Consider the following 27,448-nt stretch of genomic DNA (forward strand, 5'->3'; position numbering starts at 1 on the left):
GAAAAATGAGATTTTTTTAAAACTGCTTTTTCAAGTTCTACTTTCAGTTTAGCATAATTTTCGTTTTGAATTTTCTACTTGACAACAATTTTACAACTCTCTCTTTATAGGGCATCGTAGGCATCTTGAAGATCGTCTTCATTTTCATTTTCAGGGTCACTTCTAAGATTTTTATAGTCAGACATGTTACAGCTATCTGAAAAAGTGATTCTGGCTATTGTCATAAAAGCTTTCAGCTCATTTACATTTTCTTGGTCTGATTCATTAGATTCAGAAGTAGTTTTAGAATCAGATGATTCATCCCAATTAGTCATCATGCCCTTTCTTTTAGACTTATCCTTTTTAGGACATTTATTAGTCAAATGCCCATATTCATAACAGTTGAAACAGTGTGTTTTAGATTTCCAAGAATTAGATTTTCCTTTTCTTTTATCAGATGATTTTTGAAAATCTTTTTTTTTTTTTTCTTTTTTTTGAAAATTATATAAATTTTCTTTGCTAACATTGAAATAGATTCAGAAGATTTAAGAGTAATGGACTTAACTTTAGTAGCCTTAAAATTCAACTTCATAACATTAGTGTCCCTTAACTCCTGTATAACAGTAACCTTAGAATTGAACCTAACAGGAAGAGATCACAGTATTTTTACACAAACCTTGCTTTTAGGAATTCCATCTCCTAGACCCCACATGAAATTTATTATGTCATTTAGTTTCGTATAGAAATTCATGAAAGACTCATTTAACTCCATACGAATTTCCTCAAATCTGGTTGTGAGGATTTGTATTTTTGATTTCTTGACAATAGTAGTACCTTCACGTGTCATTTCGAGAATGTCACATGCTTGCTTAGCTGTATCGCATGAAATAATTCTTTTGAATTCATCAGGCGATAGAGTGTAAGTTATGACGTTTAAGGTGTTTGCATTAGCACTACTTTCACTTTTTTGACCAACAGTCCATAAATAAAATGCAGTTTCTCTCATATATTTGGTTCCACCCTCGGCTATTACTCCAGTCATAGGAGGTCTCCATTTAGTCACAATGGCTTGCCACACTTTCATTTAAGGATTTGAGAAAAATCCTAATTCCGGCTTTCCAGTATGAATAATTAAAGTCATCAAAGGGAGGTGGCCTGGTAATAGATAAACTGTTGAAATTTGACATAATAAAGTTCTGGATCTAAACTCAAGGAGGTTAATAAAAAAAAAAAAATAGAGCAACTCGCTCTGATAGCACTTGAAAAGGAGAGCTTAAGAAGTCCTAGTGGGGGAGAGAGAGAGAGAGAGAGAGAGAGAGAGAGAGAGAGAGAGAGAGAGAGTAGGACTATACTAAATAATTCAAACTAACTGCTGAATATGTAAATAAATCAGAGATCTCAATTGCTTTTGTATTGAAACGTTGATCTCAAATGATTCGTATGACAACCTTCACCTAAAGTTTAGGCAGGACAATCTTATTTCACGAATTTCTTTAAAATCAAAATCTCAAACTTTGCAAGTGTAAATAAAAATAAATATTACAATCATTCACCACTTTAACATAAAATAGATTACAACCATTTACCATATAAAAAGTAAAAGCATTTACCACATAACACGGAGAATTATACTGGTTCAGTGTATCAACAACTGTTCTAAAACAATCACACCTACTCCACTCCCAAAATTACTCTCTACGTAATCTTGGCTTTCATTATGAAAAAGTTTTCTCATGGTCACTTTAAAACCTGATACAATTATTGTGATTTTACAGGGCTATCACAATAAAAACCCCTCACTGAGATTTTCAGGCTATCTCAGACAAAACCTACACTGAGATTTTCTGTTTATCTCAGAAAAACCAAATAATGAATTTAAAGGTATACTTATCTTCACTGTAGAAGACGTATCAGAAGCTGTAGGCGAAGAACCGCTTTCTCGAATGTCGATTGTTCAATATTCAGTCAAATAGAAAAGGTCCGAGGTTTTATTAATTTTAATTAAGTTCAAACCAATGACTACCTGAGTTAATTCTCTCAAATCTCAAAAGAAGAGTAATATTTACTCTCTTTAGAATCAGAATAAAAGGATCTGAGATTAAAGGAATTAAACAAAAGCTATAAATAAAATTTATAAATACCGTTCAATAGTTTGCTAATAACTGGAGCTTCTCTCTCTCTCTCTCTCTCTCTCTCTCTCTCTCTCTCTCTCTCTCTCTCGCAAAAAGATTTTGATAATAATAATGAATATTCGGATTGAGAGAGAAACTCAATTTATAGGCAAAGAAGTTGAATATTCAACTAGTTGAAGAAAATCGGATTAAGTTAAACAGATTTCAGATTGCACGGGATAATATCTATTCAAACTTCGACTAACCTGAGGACCAGTTCGACTAGTTGAAGAGCTCTCTTCGACTAGTCGAATTTGGTCTTCTCGACTAGTCGAAGATCCGAAAATCTGAAATGTTTTAGTTGTTGGACTTCGAGTCAAATTTTCTCGGGCTGGTCGAAGGTCAAGCTTCGTCTAGTTGAACCAAAAATTCGACCAGTCGAATTTGCAACTAAAAAACGATTTTGCTTCGACTTGAACTTGGACTGACCGAGAAAACTCAGAGTAGTTGAACCAAACCTTAGGCTAGTTGAATTCCAAGCAAACACAAGTATAGAAATCCAATTTTTTTTTTTTTTTTTTGAAAGCAGCTAAACCTAAGGTATTTCTAGGGTCTTATATTACCTGAGTTATGTGAAATATATGAACTTCTTTGTCTTGAATTTGATTGATTTTATTCTTGAATATCAATTGATCTTTAGCTTGATTTTCTCTTGAGAATGTATCAAACTTGAGCTTGATCTTCTCTTGATCTTGGACCGGTCTTGAAGATCTCTTGTCAAGTTGTTTCAACTATGCGAAATTTGACAACTAAAGTGTGCTTTGATCATTTTAGCACTTGCCGATCTGGACAGCAATTGGGCTGGGTAGCTATAACATGTTCCTTACTGAAGGAGTACTTATATTTTTCTGTCTTGGTTGCAAAAATTTCAGTTTGAGAGGTAAAAGGTGCAAAAATCAAACCTTATCCGAACTCGGATGGGCCACATCACCTGGAATAGTGCAAAATCATGTTTTGTCCAACTCAGCTGAGTTTTGAAATAGAAAGAAACTTGGCGGGATCCCTTCTCCAGGAGAGAGACCCATAATGGATGGGTCAAGATGTCTGACTCACATCTTCGAGGGCCCTACAAACATTTAGAAAGGCTTTAACTGGTGGGCATCCAATCTAAAACGTTTCCTGTGGTGTGGCCCACCTTAGTCATGAATTGTGCTGGGTTTTGGGTTCTAGGTTGCAAATTGGGTGGTTAGGCAATTGATGGATCTGACCTAGGTTGAAAAGGGTGGGGGGGATATGCTCTCATTCTGACACACATCATGGAGGGACCCATATTACTCGACCTACCTTGAAGGAAGGTCTTACACACAGCATACATGTGCTGGGATGGTGGGCGGATTGCGTCCTCCCCCGCCCGTTGGGCAGTTCTGTGGGCGGGCACACCGTAATGTATCTATTTATCCATCTTCTCTCAGATCATTTTAAGATATATGCACAAAAATGAGGCAGAGCCAACGCTCACCCCAAAGATGTCTCTTACATTTAATGCAACCCAATCTTATTATTTGGTGTGGTCTACTTGAGCGTTGGATCTGTCTCCTTTTTGTGCACATACCTTAAAATGATCGGAGAGAAGGGATGAGCAGCGTGGATAAACAGATACATCACAGTGGGCCCGCTCACATGTGATGTAATGGCTCGCAGCACATGCGACTCTGTACTCTTTAAAAAAAATCAGGGTCAACCATCAGATGAGGCCCCACGTTAAACCTGTAGGCATGGTTTGTGTTTGGTCCCCTCCCATTGCCTGGAACATAAGACTGGTGTGCCACTGAGTTCTATCTTCAATCTACCTTGCTGCAATCACCTCTCCCCATCGCACGTGAGCAGATCAACTATTCCCTGGTGATGATCCCATCTCCATTAGGCTTCTAGTTGTCGTACGTAGCCCACTCCTAAAAAATCTCGCTGTGTGGGTTACCAGGGCAGCAGGGGTGAAAATCAAAATTCACATATCAAGTACTGTATCCTCAATGATCGACACCGTTTGTGTATCCAATGACATGCATTGAAGATGTTAACAGACATTTATAAATACTTCTCTCCAAAACGTGCAATTTTAACATCTAAATCGGACTGGTCATCTATGTAGACTCTCTCTCTCTCTCTCTCTCTCTCTCTCTCTCTCTCTCTCTCTCTCTCTCTCTCTCTCTCTCTCTCAAACATGCAACTTTAATAGGATAAACTGACTCCAATTTGTAGACCTGGATTTGTATCATACCATATGTATTGGTCTCCAATCCTTCAAACGTTGGTTAGCAACATTTGTTGTTTGCGCACAAGTAGCACACAACCAGCGCATATGATCAACATACTTCTTCAATGTGGCCCACCACCACCTGCTTAAGTGCAATCCTAAGAAAAATAGCACCCACACCACAATGCATTTATTTCTGATGTGGAGTTTTTTAGTGTAGAAGTACTTGAAAAGGCATTCTACCAAGATCGTGTCCTGAAGCAGAGCCTCATACATGATAAATTTCCTGAAATCAATAAGAGTTTGGGGTTCTTTACGGGGAGACCCAGGTGCTTTGAAATTGCATACAAATAAATCTAATTAACGTGTCCAAAATATGGGTCCTAGTTTATGTTGGGAAGCGTGGAAGGTGAGACCTCAAGATCTGACGGTCTACACGAGTTTTGGAACCCTCACAAAGCAGAAGATTAATGCTCCAACGGCCCGCCTATCTACTACTGGATCAGAAGGATCTATTCACACCTCTAATCCTATGGTATAGATGACATCGGATCATGATCTATGGATTAGATCGTCTCAAGGACAAGCCAAAATGGACAGATTACTGTGCACACTATATCTTTTTGTATACTCTCGGTATTTCTTATGATTGATTGCCTTTCACGAGAGAAAAGTTATCCCTTTATATAGGAAAGGAAGGAGATGGGATGAGACCAGATTATCTGGTCTTCTCCCTATCTCCTATCCAAAATTAAATTCAGAATTGAATTTGAAATTTCAACAGAAAGGAAAAAGCCGGAAGAAGCCTAAACATATGAGACCCACCCACTAGTGATTGCTCACTGGTGGGCCCCATTGGCCTACGTCCAACATCTCCAACTCAATCACATTGTGGGATAGGCACAAAAATTTGTCCATCTAACTCGCCTAATAACAATCAAAGACCAAACGTCGCGATCAAAAGAATCAGAGGCGTGGGACCAGCTGGATCACCATAATCTTCTCACAGATGCTTAAGTACTAAGTGACTACCTAACTAGTATTCAATAACCCAAGCTTTGCAATGCCTGTCCTAGTCCGCATGACCACACCGGATGAAGTTAACTCCTGATCTGGAGTACTCAGCCAACATACGCACTTATCCAACTTATCGAGTTATTCTAAAAACTTGATTTTTCACAAACTTCGACTAAAACTAATTTAAAGCAATACCATATATATATATATATGTATATATATATATATATATGTTTTTTAAGAAAAATATTGTTTGCAAAAGTCTTATAAAAACAACTCGATACTGCCGGCGGATAAGTCTTCAAGTGTGTATTTATAATTCTAGAAACTTGGTGTAGCTGTCAAGGGATCTTCCCCACGTAAATGTGTAATTTGAAATTAATCAAGCCTCTTTCCTAGCGTAATTGAGTTTGGCTAATCAAAGACTTTTCGTCATAGTACACTAAAGTAGCAAAACTCAATCTCATCCTCATATACACAAGAGGAGGGTAGCTAAGGACACAAAGAGTCACCTACGGGACTGGCGACTCGCACGTTGCAATGATTGGATCGAATTAAAGCAATCTGTAGGTAAAAGGTCGCAGCACGTGGCTACAATTCACGTCGTAAAGTAGACAATACTAGGTGAATGTCGAGTCTACAATACGCAGGTCATTCTACATGAGGTACGACTCATCTCATAACCTCATAACTTGGCTATAAATTTAAGTCATAACATTAATCGTATGAAAAATGAATGGTGCGATTATGTTATTCGATTTTATTAGTCTCATCTTCAATCTTAAAAGATTGTAAGCGGATACAACTCACTCATATCCTCATCCTTTATTATTCACAACAAAGAGAAGTTCATACCTCAATGTATAAACATGGCCCTAAATGTACCTCTCTTGTACATTTAAGGTTGATCAACTCGTGCGAGTGGGCGACCGGCCTGCCGACAAAAATAAAAATCCTACATGATTTCAAGGTAAATGCTGATGATCTACTTACCTAGTTTATATTAGTGTTCAATAATGAATAAATGGAATGTGATATTCATTAATGAAAAATCAAAGGTACTACAAAACAAGTACATCACTCAAGCTTTCCTCAATCCCATCTGCTTGATGTGAACCTGAAATAAATCTCTAGCTATAGGTTTCGTCATGGGATCAACCATCATCTCCTTAGTAAGAATGTAGCTGAGGGCGACCTTCTTATCTCTCACTTGATCACGGATGTAATAATACTTGATTTCAATGTGCTTAGATTTCTGGTGGTGTTTAGGGTCCTTTGTCAAGTCAATGGCAGAAGTATTGTCTATCTTCAGCGATATATGCTGACGAATACTCGATACAACACCCAGACCCAATAGAAATCTGCGAACCCATACACACTCTTGAACTGCAGCACAACATGCAATGTACTCGGCCTCCATAGATGAAAGAGTTGTGGATGTCTGTTTTTACTCGTCCATGAGATAGCTCCTCCTCCGAGTAAGAATACATATCATGAAGTAGATTTTTCCTCGTCGGTGTCATTACCCCAAGCAACATCAGAATATCCTTCGAGCTCAAGGTTTGTGCCTTCATAACACAAAATTAGGTCTTTTGCTCCTCTGAGATAGCGGAATATACATTTGACGGCTTGCCAATGAGACTATCCTGAGTTACTCTGATAACGGCTGACTATGCCAACTGCATAGGTAATATCCGGTCTGATGCAAAGCATATCATACATTAAGCTCCCTACTGCGCTTGCATAAGGTACTGAGGATATAGCCAATTTTTCAGCTTTAGTCTGAGGACACGATTTTATGTCTAGCTTGGTAGCTTTATCCATAGGGGTTTCAATAGCTTTTGAATTTTTCATCCTGAACCGCTCTAAGATCTTTTGTATGTAAGTGACTTGAGATAAGTTTAAAAATTTCTTAGGGCGATCCCTGATGATTTTTACCTCAAGAATAAAGTTGGCTTCACCAAGGTCTTTCATCTCAAAGTTCGAGAATAACCATTTTTTAGTCAATATCAACAATTGTATGTCATTACTAGCTAGCATTATATCGTCTACATATAGAGATAGTATCAGAAAGGATCTTCTAGACCATTTCCTATATACACAATGACCTTCTTCACTCATCGTAAATTCAAAAGTGGTAATGGCTAAGTGGAACCTCATATACCACTGTCTTGAAGATTGCTTCAGCCCATACATATATTTCAATAACTTGCAGACTTTTTTTGGATGCTTTTTGTCCACATAACCCATGGGCTATTGCATGTATATATCTTCATCCCAGTCACCATTTAAGAATGTGGTATTTACATCCATCTAATATAACTTTAAGTTTAAACTTGCGACAATGGATAAGATCATGCGAATTAAGGAGAACTTTGCAACAGGTGAAAAGGTCTTCTCATAATCAATGCCTTCTTTTTGTGTAAAACTTAACCTAACTTCCTTCACGTTGTTGTTGTTGCATGGGCAGTTTCATCTTGAGACTCGTTATCCACCTTATGATCTTCCTCCTCAATATCAAAACTATTATCTCCCAAAATTAGACGCAATCAATCTTGTGTAGAAATTAAAACTTCAACTATTTTTGGTGAAATAGAGCTTTGATACTTTCACACAACCCTAGGCTTCGTGCTAAAAGTAGATTCTGATGTCACAGTTGAAATTGAAATTGACAATGTATCCCGTGCCATCACCGATAGTGTAAGGTATTTTGTTTCACTAACTCTCATATTCCATCACCTTAAAACATTGAAGTCTGAGTTCTAGCGCCTTACGATTGACTACTTGATATACAAGTCTAACTCTGATTCTTTTGTTTCATTATCTATATCTTTTTGTGCTAAGAAAGACATGTATTCATCGCTGAGCATATTATCATCGCTTATAGAAACACCAGTAACTCTAACTTCTTTATCACCTGATGTAGTTGTGTGTAAAGTAAAACCGCGCGAAGTATATAATTCTTCGATTGCATCATGACCTTGGAGGTTTCAGGTATAACCTTTTGATTAGAATAAATCTTCATAAAAATGAACTTAACAGATCTCATCTTGCACCAAGGATCAAGAACAATCGTGATGTAGAGCGGGTCGCGGACAGTTACATGGCCAAGATGGATCAGAAAAGGCTCGGTCGACGACAGAAGTGATCCAGACCATCGAACCTTTAATCGGGCGTATCTTGCAATCCGGAATGAGTTATCTGACGTAAAATATATGATTTTGGGTTAGAACGAGCTACTGAAGCCAACCAACCCAGCTACGCGAGGTTGCGCAGCCCAGAATTGTGAAAAACCCCTGGATCGATGGTCGTTTCCCCGTTTTAATTTCGTTTTTACTATAAATAGTAAGTTTTAATTTCATTATAACTCTTCATCCGTCGGGCTTTAGGAGTTGCGCCCAACGTGAAAAGAGCTTAGAATAATTAGGAGAACGGTTGGTGAAGCCAAATAGGACACTTGCTATTTTTGGCCGAAAACCTTGTGCACTAGTAGACATCATGACCGTCTATAAATAGTAAGTTTACTATTTATAGTAAGTCGTGAATTCTAAGAGTTTGAGTTGTAGTTTGATTCTAATATCTTTCCCATTGCTTGGTACCCCTATTTAAAGGGTTGTGAACTCGTTTTTATTCATCAATTAATCAATTTCGAATTTATTAGAATTTATTTCTATTTTTTGCTTTCTTTCCTCGTGGATTCGAGAAGTCTCTGTGAGGAGTCCAGAGAAGCTCCGTGGATTCGGAGTAGTTATCCTCATCACGTTCATCCCTGCGTCAATTGGTATCAAAGCGAGGATTCCCCTCGTGCCGATGGCAAACAACGAAGGTATGAATCAAAATCCTGTGGACGGTGATACATGGATTCGTTATCTTTCGGAAAGAATGGAAGCTTTCCACCGGGAGAGTCAGTTGACCATGCAAGGGCTGCAGGTAACTCTCGACCGTCTTGCGGATGTGCTACTTCCGCCCCGAGCCCTAGGCGGTGCTCCACCACCCGTGGTGGCTCTACCACCCATGGTTGCTGTACGACACAACCCCGATTTTCGTAGAGTACTACCGGTGGCAAACCGTAGGGCTACACCAGATGATTCAAGTTCTAGAGACGAGGACATTAATGAGGGTTTTGCCCGACGACCAATCATGGAGGTGATCATCTAGATCGTGCTGAAAGAGACTATCGAGGTAAGGCTGAACTTTCTAGTTTTAACGGTTTATTACGTATAGAAGATTTTCTTGATTGACTAGCCGAAGTAGAGAGATATTTTGATTACATGGACGTGTCAGATCATAAAAGGGTAAAATTGGTAGCGTTTAAATTAAAATCTGGTGCTTCTGCATGGTGGGAACAATTACAACTCTCACGAGCTCACCAGAATAAGGCGCCCATCTCATTATGGCCACGGATGAGACGTCTTCTTCGATCTCGATTTTTCCCCAGTGATTATGAACAGATATTATTCCAGCAATATCAAAATTGCAGGCAAGGAAATCGAACAGTCACGATTACACTGAAAAATTCCAACGGCTGGCTACACGAAACGATCTATCAGAATCTGAGTCACAGATTCGTGCACGATTTATAGGTGGGTTGCGACCGACAATTCAGGACCGAGTTCAGATGTACCCAGTCGGGACTGTGGATGAAGCAGTTCAATTGGTTGGTAGGGCAGAAACACAACTTGCAAGAGCTCCTGCTCATCCATATCCTTCAACTCGACCCCCCATGACGGGTCCCACGCAGGATCCAGTGTTGCCACGAGGAAAAGACCCAGTACCTCAACTTCCTACAACCGCAAATCATGATATGGGGAACGACTCATCTAGGCCTCAACGTGCAGCACCTACAACAGCGAGTCCGAGTAGGATTCCAAATCCTTATGCTCGGCCATGGTCGAACAATTGTTACCGCTGTGTCCAACCAGGCCACTTATCAAACACTTGTCCTCAACGTCCCGCAGCACACTTGACTATAAACGAAGGGGGCACTGAAGATGAGGCCACAGAAGAAGACCATCACTTTGATGAACATGAACAAATCACTGAAGAAATAGCAGGTGGCGATAAAATGACGGGCGAGGATCAATGCGAATTTCTAGTTGTGAGGCGATTGCTGTATGCCCCACGAAAGGAATTACATCCACAACGACACAATATATTTTGTACTCGGTGCACCGTCAATGGAAAGGTCTGTGATGTGATCATAGACAGTAGTAGTAGCGAGAACATCGTTTCAAGAGTGATGGTGGACAAGTTGAGGCTACCAACGATGAAATATCCTTCCCCGTACTCAATTGGCTGGATAAAAAAGGTGAATGAGACCAAGGTAATTAAACAATGCACTATCTCGTTTTTAATTGGTAAAAATTATAAAGATCAAATACTTTGTAACGTGGTCGATATGAAAGTTTGTCATATGTTACTCGGTCGACTCTGGCAGTCGGACCGTGATGCGACCCATCGGGGACGAGATAATGTTTACGTATTCGTTAAGGATGATCGAAAAATAATCTTTGCTCCTATGGCACCAGAGAACCATCCTGAAGCCTCTAAAGTAGAGGGGAGTTCCCTCTTGACCATTCGGGATTTTATGGAAGAATCCAAGGAAACCGGCGAGGTATACGCTGTAGTGGTGAAGGGCGAGGAAGAAGAACCCTCAAACATCCCTCCAAGTTTAAGACTGTTGTTAAACAAATTCAAAGAAGTCTGGCCTGAGGATTTACCTGATGGATTGTTCCCCATGAGGGACATCCAACATCACATAGACCTCGTCCCTGGGGCTAGCCTGCCCAATCGCCCTCATTATCAGATGAGTCCGAAGGAGTGTGAGATACTTCAGGAGCAAGTGGAGGAATTGATCCGTAAGGGTCTCTTGAGAAAGAGCATGAGCCCATGTGCCGTACCAGCATTATTAGTGTAAAAAAAAAGATGGAAGCTGGCGCATGTGTGTCGACAGCCGAGCAATCAACAAAATTACCATCAAATATCGGTTCCCAATATCACGGTTGGACGACATGCTCGATATATTAGAAATGGCCAAGGTGTTTTCTAAACTAGATCTAAGGAGCGGGTACCATCAGATTCGTATTCGACCCGGTAATGAGTGGAAAACGGCATTCAAGACTAAGGAAGGGTTGTATGAGTGGCTGGTCATGCCCTTCTGCCTATCAAATGCACCAAGTACTTTTATGCATTTGATGAATCAAGTTCTAAAACCGTTCACTGGCCGATTTGTGGTAGTATATTTTGATAATATATTGATATATAGCCAGGATGAGGCAGAGCACAAGAAACATCTTAGGCAGGTGCTACAGGTCCTACAACTTAACAAGTTGTACCTCAACTTGAAGAAGTATAGTTTTTTAACTGACAGCCTATTGTTTCTAGGATTTGTTGTAACGTCCACAGGCATTCGTGTGGACGATGAAAAGGTGCGAGCTATTAGGGAATGGCTGATCCCGACAAACATTCATGAGGTGAGGAGTTTTCACAGGTTGATGACTTTCTATCATCGATTTGTGCGAGATTTTAGCACCATAGTCGCACCTATAACAAATTGCATGAAAAAAGGACCGTTCCAGTGGACCGATAAAGCTGATAAGAGCTTTCATGATATCAAGCATCGTTTGTCTACAACACCGGTCTTGGTGCTTCCTAATTTCGACAAATTGTTTAAGGTTGAGTGTGACGCTTCATACGTCGGAATTGGAGGAGTATTATCACAGGAAGGCAGGCCGGTAGCCTTCTACAGCGAGAAGCTCAGCGAAGCCCGAAAGAAGTGGTCGACTTATGAGCTTGAGTTGTACGCAGTTGTTCAGGCGCTGCGACATTGGCGGCATTATCTGATTCAAAGAGAGTTTGTTTTGTACACTGACCATCAAGCATTAAAGTTTATTAATAGTCAGACTAACGTGAATCGTGTGCATGCTAGATGGGTTGCGTTTTTACAGGAATTCACGTTCGTTCTGAAGCACAAGTCACGGCAGCAGAACAAGGTGACTGATGCACTTAGCCGTCGTGCATCACTACTAGTTACAATGAGCAACGAGGTAGTCGGTTTTGACTGTCTCAAGGAGCTGTATGCCGAGGATGAGGACTTCAAAGATTCTTGGATAAAGTGTCAAGAAGGTCACCCCAGTGACCTTCATATACAGGACAATTTTCTCTTCAAAGGGAATCGATTGTGCATCCCCCAAAGTTCTCTGAGGGAGCAGATTATTCAGGAGCTACATGGAGGTGGCCTTGGTGGACACTTAGGGCGAGACAAAACGCGAGCTCTTGTGGAAGAGTGGTATTATTGGCCACAGTTAGTACGCGATGTGGGAAAAGCCGTATAACGTTGTCATGTTTGTCAGACCTCCAAGGGGCAATCTCAGAATACGGGCCTCTACACCCCGTTACCTGTGCCTAACGGTCCTTGGGAGGATTTATCAATGGACTTCGTGCTTGGTCTCCCACGAACACAATGCGGCATGGATTCGGTGTTCGTGGTGGTAGATCGTTTCTCAAAGATGGCGCACTTTATCCCATGCAAGACGACCCTCGATGCAACACACGTGGCGAATTTATTTTTCAGGGAGGTCGTTCGGCTACACGGGGTCCCCAAGACCATTACTTCCGATCGTGATACGAAGTTCATTAGCCACTTTTGGCGGACTTTATGGAATCAATTCGATACACGACTTCAATTCAGTAGTGCTTACCACTCACAGACTGATGAGCAGACTGAAGTTGTGAATCGCACGTTGGGAAACCTCCTTCGCTGTATTTTAGGAGAAAAACCAAAGTAGTGGGATTTGGTCTTGTTTCAAGCAGAGTTTGCATTCAACAATATGGTGAACCGCTCGACAGGGAGATCACCGTTCCAGATTATTTACGGACGAGTGCCTCGCCACACACTTGACTTGGTCCCTCTGCCCAAGCACCCAGGCACGAGTATTGCAGCAGAACATATGACAGACAAGATCATGGGCATCCATGCAGAAGTGCAGACCAAGCTACATGCCTCGAACGAGAAGTACAAGGAACAAGCGGACAAGCATCGGCGACAAAAAGTGTTCGAGGTAGGCGACCGCGTTATGGTCCATTTGCGCAAAGAGAGATTTCCGACCGGGACGTACAACAAGTTGAAAAATAAGAAGATTGGACCGGTACCAATCATCCGAAAGATCAATGACAACGCTTATGTTGTTGATCTCCCAGATGACATGGCAATCTCACGGACTTTCAATGTCACGGACCTAACCGAGTATCATGAACCAGAGCATGACGAGAACTCGAGGACGAGTTCTTTTGAAGTGGAGGAGATTGATGTAGAGCGAGTCGCGGACAGTTACATGGCCAAGATGGATCAGAAAAGGCTCGGTCGACGACAGAAGTGATCCAGACCATCGAACCTTTAATCGGGCGTATCTTACAATCCGGAATGAGTTATCTGACGTAAAATATATGATTTTGGGGTAGACGAGCTACTGAAGCCAACCAACCCAGCTACGCGAGGTTGCGCAGCCCAGAATTGTGAAAAACCCCTGGATCGATGGTCGTTTCCCCGTTTTAATTTCGTTTTTACTATAAATAGTAAGTTTTAGTTTCATTATAACTCTTCATCCGTCGGGCTTTAGGAGTTGCGCCCAACGTGAAAAGAGCTTAGAATAATTAGGAGAACGGTTGGTGAAGCCAAATAGGACACTTGCTATTTTTGGCCGAAAACCTTGTGCACTAGTAGACATCACGACCGTCTATAAATAGTAAGTTTACTATTTATAGTAAGTCGTGAATTCTAAGAGTTTGAGTTGTAGTTTGATTCTAATATCTTTCCCATTGCTTGGTACCCCTATTTAAAGGGTTGTGAACTCGTTTTTATTCATCAATTAATCAATTTCGAATTTATTAGAATTTATTTCTATTTTTTGCTTTCTTTCCTCGTGGATTCGAGAAGTCTCTGTGAGGAGTCCAGAGAAGCTCCGTGGATTCGGAGTAGTTATCCTCATCACGTTCATCCCTGCGTCAAATCGCTAATGTCATTAACAAATGACATTCATCCCATTACTTATCGAAGTTTATTTGCATAACAAGTGTCATCAGTTGTAGAAAGCCTGGATCTTCGCTGATACTTTTTCTTATGCTTGATCTTTTAAACAGACGGAAGAATATATTTGTTGTGGGATGCTTATTTCTAGAAAAAAATTTCATGTAATCATAAAAAATCTTGAGAAACTTATGAACTTGTTTTAGTTTGCTCAAATCATCTTTAGTAGACAATGAAGAATATGTTTTATCATGCGCCACGTATTCAGGAAATGGAAGTTCCATTTCTATGGTTGAATCTAACATTTCGAAAGTTGAGTTTTAACGTGTGTATATATCTAACTTCAACGTTTTTTGAGCCTTCACATTTAAACGTTAGATTATATCACATCACATGCTCAATCTTAAAGGTAAACCTCTTATGTATTTTACACTCTCTCTTATGTTCTTTATAGTGGGGTCAATTGTTTTCGGTCATTCTTATACAATTAAATTTAATATGTAGGCACAACACCTAACCCAGAATATTTTCCCCGAAAAAAATAAATTTCTAGTTGCTTTGAACTAGTTATGTAAGAATGAAATTACATTTTTATTTGCTAAAACATTATTTAAAGTTATTGAAAATATTTTATTTTCAATGCCTTAATTTCGTAGCCAGTCATATATGCAATTTGAAATAACCAAATCAGTATGGGGAGGAGGAATGTAGCGGAAGTTCAAAATTTTCAATCTTTATCAACATAGTTTGCAGTAAATGAAATGTATCATTTTTTTTTATTAGACGCCGTTCATAAATTGAGTCAAGCTTGGGCCAGCTTGAACTCGGTTTGAAATTTTTTCGAGCTATAAAAATTAGCTTGACTTGGCTCGAATATAGTTTTGAGTCGAGTCAAGTTTAGTGTTTTTTGAGTCAATTTGAGCAAGTTAACTGAGTTAACTCAGTTTGTGTCCAGTTCTAGCATAGACCCAACTCATTAAATTACTAAGTTGGCTACTTTTGACTTGACTAGACCTAAAACCAACATGAATTTTAATCGGTTGGGTCTCGGTCCAAAATTCCAACCTAATTATTGAATGGGTCAGGTCTGGCATCCCCTTTAACGCCACCCAACCCGACCCATTTTTACCCTTAACCAATTTATACCTTAAATTAGGTTCTGCGTGCATTTCATGGGACTTACATGGTGAAACTAATGCTAATAAGATAAGTTATCCATCTTTTCTATGGTCTTTCATTTTCCAAGCCATGGATGGATGGTTAGGATTCTTTAACGAATATGGATATTTAGACCCATAAGCAATCCATGGCACTCCCAACAGATGAGTGGTTGGAATTGTTAACTAAGCCTATTTTCCCATAAATGATCTCTAAGCATTCTTTTACCTGGCCCAGTTATGGTGGGCCCACCGTGTCCCATTGCCAGCCTTACCAGCAAAAGGTATACGTGCATTGATAAGCTAGGTAATTTTCCATTGCATTGTGATCTCACTCTTCCATCTGTACATATTGCAGATGGATGGCAGATCAATAATTCCAGAGATGTGGACACTAACATGGATGGGCCATTGTTGAAAGATCACACCCATCTGATGATTTGAGCTATCGATTTCTCTTCATTTTCCTTAAGTCGCAACTACTAGTCCGATGATTTGATCCATCAATTTTTCTTCATTTTTATCCTTAAATTATCTCAACCATTAGTTTAGTGATATGAGCCATCTATCTTTCTTCCTTTTTCTTCTAAATTTCAACCATTAATGACTTCGGTTTCTCAGTGGAAGGGCTAAAATTAAATAAACTGCTCTTCGAGCCATGGTCCATTTGCAGTAGGGGTCCAGTCAACAAGGTGGCTGTCCCGATCAATAATCCAACCACCATTGTTATGGCGAGAAGAAGCACCATATCCCATCACAAGATAAAGAGACGTATTCGTCACATCACAACCCTTCAAAGAGTAGGGCAATAATCTAAGTATCCAGGAAAGAGAACATGACTTGTATGAGACTAAGGGTTTCATTATAGATCACTCATTCAAATATAACACGTGTAGAAGATCTGAACTGTTCATTAAGACCAATTGTGAATAAGCCATCGTATACAAATCAGAGTAGTGTAGATAGAAAACGTAACACACATTTATATTTGATATGAACTATTCATCACCCATTCGTTTTATTCATGTGCGCATGGTCCACCTGATAAGTGACTGGCCTGATTTTTGGGACATGTTATGCTTATGGTCATGCTCACATGATGAAACCAAGTCCATTTGGTTTACCACCTAATACTTGCCAAGGCATCCAAAATAACATTACCTCCCATGTGCATTAGATATTTCCGAGGCCTCCAATTACCATAAGAACTTTATGCAACCTCATCAGGCTATAGCATGGTGTGGGTTCTTTATGGGGCCCATGCGATATATGTCTTTTATTGAATCGAACTTAGATTGAACTAGTTCGGTGACTCGGTTATTTTGATATTGCTGTCGCTCAGCAAGTGTTTGATGAAATGACTCAACGAAGTGTCAGCTGGTGGCGAGGAAAGTATGTATATGAAACAAATACCCTTGTATCTTGATTTTTATGTTTTTTACTGAGTGTTTGATGAAATACCTGTAAACCAATGCTACTACTTTACATTCCGTGAGAATTTGAAGGTGCACTCTATGTGTTTGAGAAAATGCGGCAGAGGCTCAATCTTTGCTCGAACTCGGCTCGAACTGGCCCGAGCTATTGACCGAGCCGAGCCGAGCCAAGCTGGCCAGTCAAGCTTGAGGACCGGATCGAGCCGAGTTTGAACTAGGGTCCGCTGGTGGCCAAGCCAAGTTGAGCTGTGCCAAGCTTGACTCAGTTCCACTCGTGTGGGCCTTTGCTCCCAACAAAGCACACCGTAGAAAAGTAGTGGGGATAATGACTTTTACTAGTGAAACTTTCCTAGGGCCCACGGTGATGTTTATTTGTCATCTAACCTGTTCATAAGGTCACACATAGATGGATATGTGAAGGTAAAAAAAAAAAATCAAATTTCAGCTTGATCCAAAACATCGGTCGCCCAGAAGAAGTTTTCAATGGTATATGCATTCAATTCCCAATATTTTTTGTAGTGTGGTCCACTTAAACTTTGGATGTGCTTCAAGTTTGGACTCATGTCCTAAGATGAGCAGGAAAAATAGATGGACTAGGTGGATAAAACACATACACGATTAGCCCAATCTACTAATCAGGTGGGGGCGACGCCATAGACAACAATATTGTCTAGATATCGATACACAGGAAATAAAATAGTGATATCACTTGGTTAGTAGGATGGCTAATTTTTGTACAAGGTGATCCTCATGGTAGGGTAAACCTATTGTACGGGTGAGATACTGTACCCACATGAAAGTCTGGAAATTATCCATTAGGTAGAACCTAGCTTTATTCCAACTGGTTGGATTTGAGACCACATCTTTTCTAAAATGCTCTTATTCACGTGGGAATCGGGGATTAGACCAATTTGTCAGGCTGAGTGGGGTCGGGTTGTGGGCCGGCCCATTGCTACAGTGTTGGTCCCGGACCAAAGCGGGCTATAGGGGCCCGGCCTGTGGGTGATCCGCCCAGCTGCACAGCCGAACCGATTGGATGATTGCACGTGCGGTCAGCACAGTCGTGTAGGGTTTTAATTGAAGTGTTCGCGCTTGTATTACGCGGTGGAGAAACAAACAGAGGCTTTGTCGTCTTCTTCTGCAGAAAAATCTTTCTGCTGCTGTTCAGATATTCTTTTGTTCCCTCTGCTTCTCTCAGCTTACGAACATCTCCCATCTATCATAAAAAGGACAAGAATACCCTTCGTCTGCGTCTCTATTTTCTTCTCTTTCCTCTCCAATGGCAGCTGCGACGGAGGTCAATCTATCCATGCGAATCTCACCGTTGAAATGCGGAAACGGGAGGCGGATCAGCTTCGACCGTCTCGCTTCCTCAAGAAACCTGATCGGATTCCCATGTGGAAGCAGATCGAGATCCCTCGGCAAGCATTTTGCTGTGTCGATGAAACTGACGGAGCGGAATGAAAATGCCGACCCCGCAGCGATGAACGGTCCTGTAGAGATTGTAAGAATTTCTTTCCTCAAAATTTTTTTTCCTTAAATCGGACCGCTCATCCTCCTTCTATTGGATTGGTATTCATGAAATCTACAAAGTTGTATGGTTGCGTCCACCAATTGTTAATTAAAGCAGAGCTGGTCTGTACTGACCGTGATGCGATCCTCTTGTACTGTTAGTTGGTGTATTAGTGATTTACACAGGATTGTATCTTGAATTCCTCTCTCTCTCTCTCTCTCTCTCTCTCTCTCTCTCTTAATTGGATTTTCTATGATAAAATTTTCATTTTTTTTTTTATAACAAAGTACAAGAGAAAAACTTCGATACTCTGTCAGAGTGTGATGGATGATATGCAGGCACTAAAAACATTACTTAGAAATTGCAGTGGCAAATAAGTTTTCAAATTAGACCGTCCAAATTAGGGTACCAAGCTTAGTTAAATATCTGACTATCGGATTGGTGGACATTTATTGGACAGCTACAAATGAAACATATCCAACGGTCCTATTTCCACGAACAAGTGTCTACGGATCATAGGATAGGATTGTTCAACCAATCTGATCTTCGGATTGTGACTTGGCGACAGTGCGCTGCAGTCTAGTTGGTTTTATTTGAGTTAATATATGCCACGTGTACAATTTCTGAGTGCCTGTGTATCATATAACTCATCAAAAGTATAAACTTTAACTAGTTAAAGTTCCAACTTGATCAGGAGAAGTTTAACTCGACTTTTGAGCTACTAGAGTCAGCTAATAACAAATTGGGGGAGCCAACGACAAGTTCAATTGCGAGGAGGAAAACAAAGATTGTGTGTACCATTGGGCCTTCCACAAGTACACGTGAAATGATATGGAAACTAGCAGAAGAGGGAATGAATGTAGCACGACTAAACATGTCCCATGGAGACCATGCTTCCCATCAGACGACTATTGATCTGGTTAAAGAATACAATGCTCAGTCCAAGGACAATGTTATTGCCATAATGCTTGATACTAAGGTTTGCTTTCTACACATTAATATTTTATATTTATTTGATAATTCCTCTCCAACATTTTCTTTGAGTGCAGAGCACATCATTATCATGATTTATTCCCCAGCGCATCTAATTCTTACCTAATATTGACTCTGCTTGAGGTTTTGTTATTTTATTTATAAATAACTTTTCTCTTCCTTCTTTTTCTTAATAGAAGTCTTGTCGTTGGAAAATTTTTTGACTATGAAATTTGGAAGGTACAATTATTTCTTTTTCTTTTTTTTTTCGTACTTTATTTTGTCCTTATCAATTTATTCTTAGTCACTTAGGACTTGGAATTTCTGGGGAGAAACACGTACTTTTATGCTGATATGGCAAACGATGAGTTGTTGCAATTCGATTGATGGTGCGCATTGAAGTCATCTAGTCATCAACAATCACAACACACTCTTGAGAGTTCTTTGGAGATAGAAGATATGCCTTATGCCTTTCATGGAGCCAATTTCATCAGTTTGTTTGTATTAGTCCAACAGCATCTGCCATTGGCCCATTTTCCCGCTTGCCATCGTTTTGTTTTTCCTTTTTCTCTTGAAGCATACATTGGGATCCTTCAGGAAAAAAGAAAAAGAAAAAAAGAAAACAAAAAGAAAGAATGCAAAAAAGACAATGGTGTTGAGGGAGAAATATTGTTTACCAGCTTTATATTTTTCAATAAGCCATCTTTCGCAGTTCTGTACTTTCATAAGTCACCTAATTCCAATATATTTCTTTCTTTGAATTGACATCGTGGAGCTCCTTGAACTAGAGCTGCAGAAACTTTTAAGGAACTAGGATGCCGTATATATTATCAATATTTACTGGAAAATGGTTCCCATCTAGAATTTTGAAATGCCAAAATTGGGAAGAACATATATTGGGGTAAGGCTTAGATGATGGTGGTGGTGATGTATTCACCCATTAATTTCAGGTGCTCTTTTGTGGTTTCATCTAGCTTTCCAAATTCAAATAAGATTTGCTCTTGGTAGTGGCAAAGGATAAATGCTCAACATTGTTTTAAATACCAAAAAAATGTTTTTGGTCCCAAAAGACTATGATTTGTGTGAATCAGGTTCTCAATCTCGATCAGTAATAATTATATCTAACTCTTTCCTTGAATGCATTGTATTGAAATAATTCTTGCAACTATTTGTCTTATCGTAGTTTGGCTTGGGTCACACAATTTCTAATACTTTTGTTTCATTATCCTTTTTTATTTTTTTTCCCCGTAAAGGAAATGATGATTTGTATATGGTGTTGGAATCTTCTAGGGCCCTGAGGTTAGAAGTGGAGATGTCCCTCAACCTATCTTGCTTAAGGAGGGCCAAGAGTTCAATTTCACCATTAAAAGAGGAGTCAGCTCAGAAGACACTGTTAGTGTAAATTATGATGACTTTGTGAATGATGTGGAAGTTGGGGATACACTATTGGTTGATGGTAAGTGAAGTTGCTTTCAAATGCCACTTCATAATTAAGTATTTTTATTCTTGAAAATGGCATTCCGTTGGAAACTTTGTTGTGCACCTAATGTCTAACTCTTTTAGCATTGAAGCAATGATTCTAAAAATATAGGATCATGTTGCTAGTGATTGGTGTTGTTAAGTAGATTCAAGGTTCAGGACATTTTAATGATGGTTGTGGATCCCGAAAGCCATCTCACTGGTGGGCAAGGATGAAATGTATACATGGATGGGTGTTCACGTGTCCTTTTGTCTTTGGATACGTTTGTGGTGAGACGCCATGGAAACAACTTCTGTTTTTGCCTGTCAGAGAGCTTGTACTTTAATTGCAAAGCATTGATTTGGGGTTTTCCATTTGCATGGACTTGGCTTCCAGTGGTGTTGCGGACTTTTGTTACTGTTCCCATTTAATTTTGTTAGGCTTACATATGCCCTACTGATAAGTTTAAACTTTAAAGATCAAACAAAGGCATGCAATAAATGGAACATGGATCATATCTTTATCGGTTATAATTTAAAGATACTGTGGAAAGGCACTTAAGAAATGAACATGGATCATACCTTCAGGTTGTGTTTGCTGTACTGCCAAATTGTGATTCGTGGGGCTACCTAAGCCTACCTAATAGGGGTCATATTTGGGGTTGTGACATTGATTATACCATTCCTAGATGGTTTGTATTTGCATTGTAAGTTTTCGTAGTGATCTTGGAGGCAATAAACCTTGCGTCTATCACCATCCTCTGCTTTAAATAGGGGGATTGCTGCAATCATGTCAATGTCTAGGATTTAGTTAAGTATGAATTTCATGGCTTGTTTGTGAATCAAGCTGAACAAATTACATTACTGCATCTTTTATAGGAGGAATGATGTCATTAGTGGTGAAGTCCAAAACATTGGATTTGGTCAAGTGTGAAGTAATTGATGGAGGAGAGCTTAAATCAAGACGTCATTTAAATGTTCGTGGAAAAAGCGCGACCTTGCCTTCCATTACAGGTTACTTCCTATTGTTTCCATGTGGCAATGCTAGCTTCACACTTCTTGCTCTCTTCTGTTTCTTTCAATTTTTCTCTAAAAATATCTAACTTTGATGCTTGCTTGTCTCAATCCTTTTTTTACCCCCTCTTTTTCTTTACAGAAAAGGACTGGGAAGATATCAAGTTTGGGGTGGACAACAAAGTTGATTTCTATGCTGTTTCTTTTGTTAAAGATGCTAAAGTTGTCCATGAATTGAAAGACTATCTCAAAAGTAAAATTCAGAATCTATGTTCCATCATAAATTCAAAACCCATGTGTTCCACTTCCATCATAAAATTCAAAAACTATGTTCCATAATTATTCAACAAGGCTTTTCATTTTAATGTAATGTCACTTTTCTTGTCCTTGGAGAAGGATTACAAAGGAACTTCTTCTTTTTTAGGCTGTGGTGCTGATATTCATGTGACTGTCAAAATTGAAAGTGCTGATTCAATACCAAATCTTCATTCGATCATTTCTGCATCTGATGGGGTAAGTCATGTTAAAGATTCATAAGATTGATCAGTTCCCTTCTTGCCAGAGTGATTAAGCATGATTTTGTGAAGTTCAACTTGGCTTCTAAAGTTAATCTTCCATTTCATTAACAAATCGAAATCATGTATGCTCAAATATGAGCTTGGAATAAACACGTCAGGTTCTATAAGCAGTCACCATGGATGTTTTTCTTTTTCTTGTACATTTCAAGTCTATATATGCAAAGGTCATAGAAATCATGAATTCATGATTGATTGATTTTCCTTATCTTAATTCGTTTAGGAATTATCTAGTAGAATCTTTCCGAGAAGCAAATTCTATTTTCAATTTTGTTCTTAGAAATTTATTGAGTTAGACTCATCATGATGCCTAATTATTAAAAATACCTTAATTTATCTTTATCTTTTGTTTTTTATTACTATTTATGTTCTACTTATGTAGCTTCCACGTATTTCTATTTGTCCCAATGTTCATGCACCCCGTATAATTAATATTTGTAGAATAATGTTTTTAATTGAAAGTCATATTAAATAAAAAGATACATGTCTAAATAATACAACTTGGAAGGAACTATATTTTCTGATGCAAAGCAAAATTTTTCACTCCCTAAATGACAAATATCACTAAAATAAAAGACCTTCTGCAGTTTGGATTCTTGGACTCTGACCATATTTTTTAATCTCCATCTTACTCTTTTAGGCAATGAAAAAGTTGAAGAAATGATCCATCTAAAAATAAACAAAAAAAAAATAAAATTTTAGTCTTGGCAAAGTCTCTTTATCATGTAGCCACTTTTGTCATATAATTTTTACAATGATTATGTATGTAGTAGTTTCTAATCATTTTTGCTCAAATATTAATAGGCAATGGTGGCTCGTGGAGACCTTGGAGCTGAGCTTCCAATTGAAGAAGTTCCTTTGTTGCAGGTGATTTTGACCCTAGAACATTTTACATTATTTTCAGCTACTGCAAGTATCTTCTCTCTCTCTCTCTCTCTCTCTCTCTCTCTCTCTCTCTCTCTCTCTCTCTCTCTCTCTCTCTCTCTCTCTCTCTCTCTCTCTCATCTCCTCTCCTCTCCTCCTCCTTCTCTCTCTCTCTCTCTCTCTCTCTCTCTCTCTCTCTCTCTCCTTTTTACAAAATAACATCGGCCTTTTTATAGGGAATTTTAATGACAAATTCCTCTCTCTCTCTCTCTCTCTCTCTCTCTCATCTCCTCTCCTCTCCTCCTCCTCCTCCTCTCTCTCTCTCTCTCTCTCTCTCTCTCTCTCTCTCATTTTTTAAGAAACTGATTCCACTAAGGATTCCCTTTAAGTTGTTGCATGATTGGGTGTAACATTATGAAAATCATTGACTTAAAGCAGGCTTTGTTCAGATTCTACAGGACTTTATACACACAGGGGCCTTTCCATGTTTGTTTAGTGGTGTAATGCTTGGGGTTGTGGAGGATGTGTGGTTGTTTGCACTATGTTTTGAGTATTTCAGCCATATCCCAACCTTATCAGCACTTTGTTGGGCACAATGCATAAATTTGCCCAGCATTAAGCTAAGCTTAGATCCTCTTGTTACGAACCTAAATAATGTCTCGATGTTAGTCCAAATGACAAGAAAATTGAGGCAAAATAGTGACTTATGATTCCCTATGACCTTATCCAAAGATTTGCGAAGTTCAGAAAATCAAATTCTAGGTTTAACTTTTTATCTCGTGGCTGTAAAAAGTAACTAAAGCTTCGATGCACTGATCAAATAGGAGGAGATCATTAGAAGGTGCCATAGCATGGGAAAACCGGTGATTGTGGCAACAAACATGTTGGAGAGCATGATTAACCATCCAACTCCAACAAGAGCAGAGGTCTCTGACATTGCAATTGCAGTTCGAGAAGGTGCTGATGCCATTATGCTCTCTGGTGAAACTGCCCATGGGAAGTAAGTACTTGTATAGACTTCTTGTTATGTGAAGTGCTTTTTTGTATAGATTTCTTGCTATATGACTAGTCATAACATTTCAGAAAGTACTGTTCAGACCTCAAACCCTCAAAGAATTTTTTATTTTTTATGATTAAATTTCTCTTTTGGCAAATTGGTGCCTTGTCTCATGGAAAAACTTTTCTAAGCATTCAGTAATCTGTTATTAGTTGATGACCCTTGTTAAAGTGTAACTAGGGATCAGGTTGTAAACTTCGATGTTCCACCGATGTAATGGGTTTTGGGTAGCCGGTGTTCGTTTTGGGTTTCCTTTCCTTTTTTAATAAAATTGGTTATTTGGTTACAAGGTATATCTTGCTTATTTCCAAGTAAGGTTTATAAATCACAATCGGTGGCATTCTCATTAATAAAGTTGAAAGAAAAAAAAGAGAATCATTTTGAGAAATTTTTTTTTTTCCCCCGTGATATTGGTAAATTGTACATCTTTGGCGAAAGCATTTTGAATGCCATTTTATATTGCACATGGGGAGATCTTATGAAAAGAAGCACACGACGACTGAAGAACATAGGTAGTAAAAATTACATTCTGAAAAACGTGGGATTAGTTTTGTTTCTGTTCAGAAAAATGGAGTGAGAAATCAGATCAATTTAGGGCAGTTGTGAATTGGCAGGCGAAGAATTTAGTTTTTCATGGTCTCAGAATAATGATACAGTTAATATTGATTATGCATATAGTCATATTTTTATCAAGTATGTTGAAGAACTGCCATATTCCTTGTTCCTTGCGTATTCATGATCAATAGAAGATGTTACATATATGCAACTGTTACTTTAGGTATCCATTGAAGGCTGTCAAAGTAATGCATACTGTGGCATTGAGGACTGAATCAACTTTGTCAAACAGCATCTCCCCTCCTAGTCCGGCTACTGCTCTCAAGGTACTTAATGATTCTTATACCAACAAGGGAAAGCCCCTTTTCTTTTTAATCATGGATAAGTTGGTCTGGTAACACATCTACGATACTAGGCTTAAGAAGATTGAAATGTAGGACATGGCAGTCAAAAACATGCAATTCTCCTCTGTGTACAATCAATTTCTTTTATTCCTGTCTCTCTCTCAAAGGCTATTTATTGTGGACAGTTTTATCAGAGCCACATGGGTGCTATGTTTGCCTTCCATGCAACTACAATGGCTAACACTCTTCGCACATCCATTCTTGTCTTCACGAGAACGGGATCAATGGCTACACTGTTAAGCCACTATCGGCCTTCCTCTACCATCTTTGCCTTCACGAATGAGTAAGTTCACTTCACTAATCATTACGAGATTTAACTGTTTGATTTATACAGGTTCCTTTGTATTTTTAACTGTTAAATTATAATATTTTTGGATGGGTTTCTGTAAAACTGCAACTAGAAACAGCACTGCTTTGAAAATATACCACCTTCATATTTGCTTTCCAAGAAAGTTTCATGATGGCAAATAGCCAACATTTGGCATTAAGGACTTTTCCTCAATTATTGGCTTGCTGATGTGCAAGTTATAGATTGAGGCCTTTTGTTGTTGTTGTATAATTTTTGTGATGATAGAATTAGAGTTTCATGCTTGACAGAGAAAGGGTTAAGCAGAGGCTGGCACTTTATCACGGGGTGCTGCCCATATATATGCAGTTCTCCAATGATGCAGAAGAGACATTCTCTCGAGCTCTGAATCTCTTGCTGGTATGGAATTATGGAATGCTTGCAGTCATGGATCTTGATTGTTTTTATTTCCCCTTGTTTTCCCCTTTAATAGTTAATTCTATAAAATTTTCATGCACCAGAGCCGAGGTTTGTTGAAGGAGGGAGAGTATGTTACTCTTGTCCAGAGTGGAACACAACCGATCTGGCGCCAAGAGTCTACGCATCACATCCAAGTCCGTAAGGTCCAAGGGTGACGTATGTACTTTGGAATAGGCAATTTTTCATTTTCTTTTTACTATTAGTTATTGATTATTTATTTTTCTAACTAAAGTTATATATCTATCTGCAACACATCTGATAGTGGAGATTGAATGTACTAGGAAATTGTCTTGTGAATTGCAGTTCACCTGAAGAATGGTAACAATAAAAAAGAAGCTTTACAAATAGCAACCATTTAGAGTAATCAAAAGTGTCTTAAGTGCATTTGTAGTTTTACTTAACTGTTTCCAGTGATGAGTTTTGAATAGTATTAGATGTCCCAAGGACAGCCTTGTAAAGCAGCATGGCTCTGTACTCGAGTCACTTTACCAACCACATGAAATGTTTTTGGGAGTTAATCATGTTGATGGCTAATAAAGATCAGCTGTCCTTTTCCATGGAGAACTTCTATGTTTGATTATTCTTCACATTGTTCTATAAACTTAATGCTATTTCCATGTTTTGTTCTCACATGGAAGAAAACCTGCTAGCAGACTGCTAATGTAACAAGGGCGTCTCTTATGCTTATATGATGTTTTATCTCAAACCCTCTGGTGATACTTGTAATTAGCTTAACTGCTAGAAGTTTAAAAGCTTTCTATGAAGCTCATGCTTCTTACGAGGGCCTATCCTTTTTTGTACCCATTCTTTGATGAGTGGAGGCACTCAGATTATCTGCATATCATCCACTGTAGTAATCTTTCTTAGATGTTTTGTAGAACTCATGTATAGTGCTATCGTATCAGTGAATGTGAAGCTGGAGGCATTCACTGTTTACAAGTGGTCGTATTTTGTATCTAATGAGTTCTAAACATCAGTCCACTTGCTGGAGAACTTACCATCATCATTAGTGTTTCTTACAAACACAGCTTAGCTATGTGAAAAAAAGAAAAAAAAAGAAAAAAAAAGAGAATTTGATTGATTAACCAACTGAGCATCTGAAACACTGCACAAAATCACACCTCATTTTTTCCCCTTGTTTTCTTCTTTTTCTTGGAGGCAGATAAGGTACCAACACCATATGATAAATATTGGTCAGGACGTGATCTCAAGTTATTACATCCTGACCAACTATCTTCTTTTGTTAGCTACTCATATTATTACACATGTCCAATTTCTATCACTTTCTTTACAA

General features: G+C 38.9%; 1 protein-coding gene across 1 annotated transcript; it reads left to right on the forward strand.

Moving 5' to 3' along the window:
• Positions 1 to 18,077: 18,077 nt before the first annotated feature.
• Positions 18,078 to 26,524, forward strand: LOC131232776 (pyruvate kinase isozyme G, chloroplastic). The gene is made up of 12 exons (XM_058229252.1): positions 18,078 to 18,480; positions 19,184 to 19,468; positions 20,752 to 20,917; positions 21,799 to 21,933; positions 22,076 to 22,186; positions 22,358 to 22,446; positions 23,313 to 23,375; positions 24,197 to 24,372; positions 25,208 to 25,310; positions 25,514 to 25,671; positions 25,986 to 26,094; positions 26,196 to 26,524. Exons 1-12 carry the CDS (start codon positions 18,256 to 18,258, stop codon positions 26,307 to 26,309), a joined length of 1,734 nt encoding a protein of 577 aa, XP_058085235.1. The 5' UTR covers positions 18,078 to 18,255; the 3' UTR covers positions 26,310 to 26,524.
• The last annotated feature ends 924 nt before the right edge of the window (positions 26,525 to 27,448 follow it).

The sequence above is a fragment of the Magnolia sinica genome, chromosome 18 (assembly GCF_029962835.1).
Source record: "Magnolia sinica isolate HGM2019 chromosome 18, MsV1, whole genome shotgun sequence".
NCBI lineage: Eukaryota > Viridiplantae > Streptophyta > Magnoliopsida > Magnoliales > Magnoliaceae > Magnolia > Magnolia sinica.

What these genes read in the sequence shown, in the direction of transcription:
- LOC131232776 (XM_058229252.1), top strand. Translation starts at nt 18,256, where the DNA reads ATGGCAGCTGCGACGGAGGTCAATCTATCCATGCGAATCTCACCGTTG. An exon ending in CCATAATGCTTGATACTAAG is followed by an intron (nt 19,469 to 20,751) that starts GTTTGCTTTCTA and finishes GGAATCTTCTAG; the next exon opens with GGCCCTGAGGTTAGAAGTGG. An exon ending in ATCTTTGCCTTCACGAATGA is followed by an intron (nt 25,672 to 25,985) that starts GTAAGTTCACTT and finishes CATGCTTGACAG; the next exon opens with AGAAAGGGTTAAGCAGAGGC.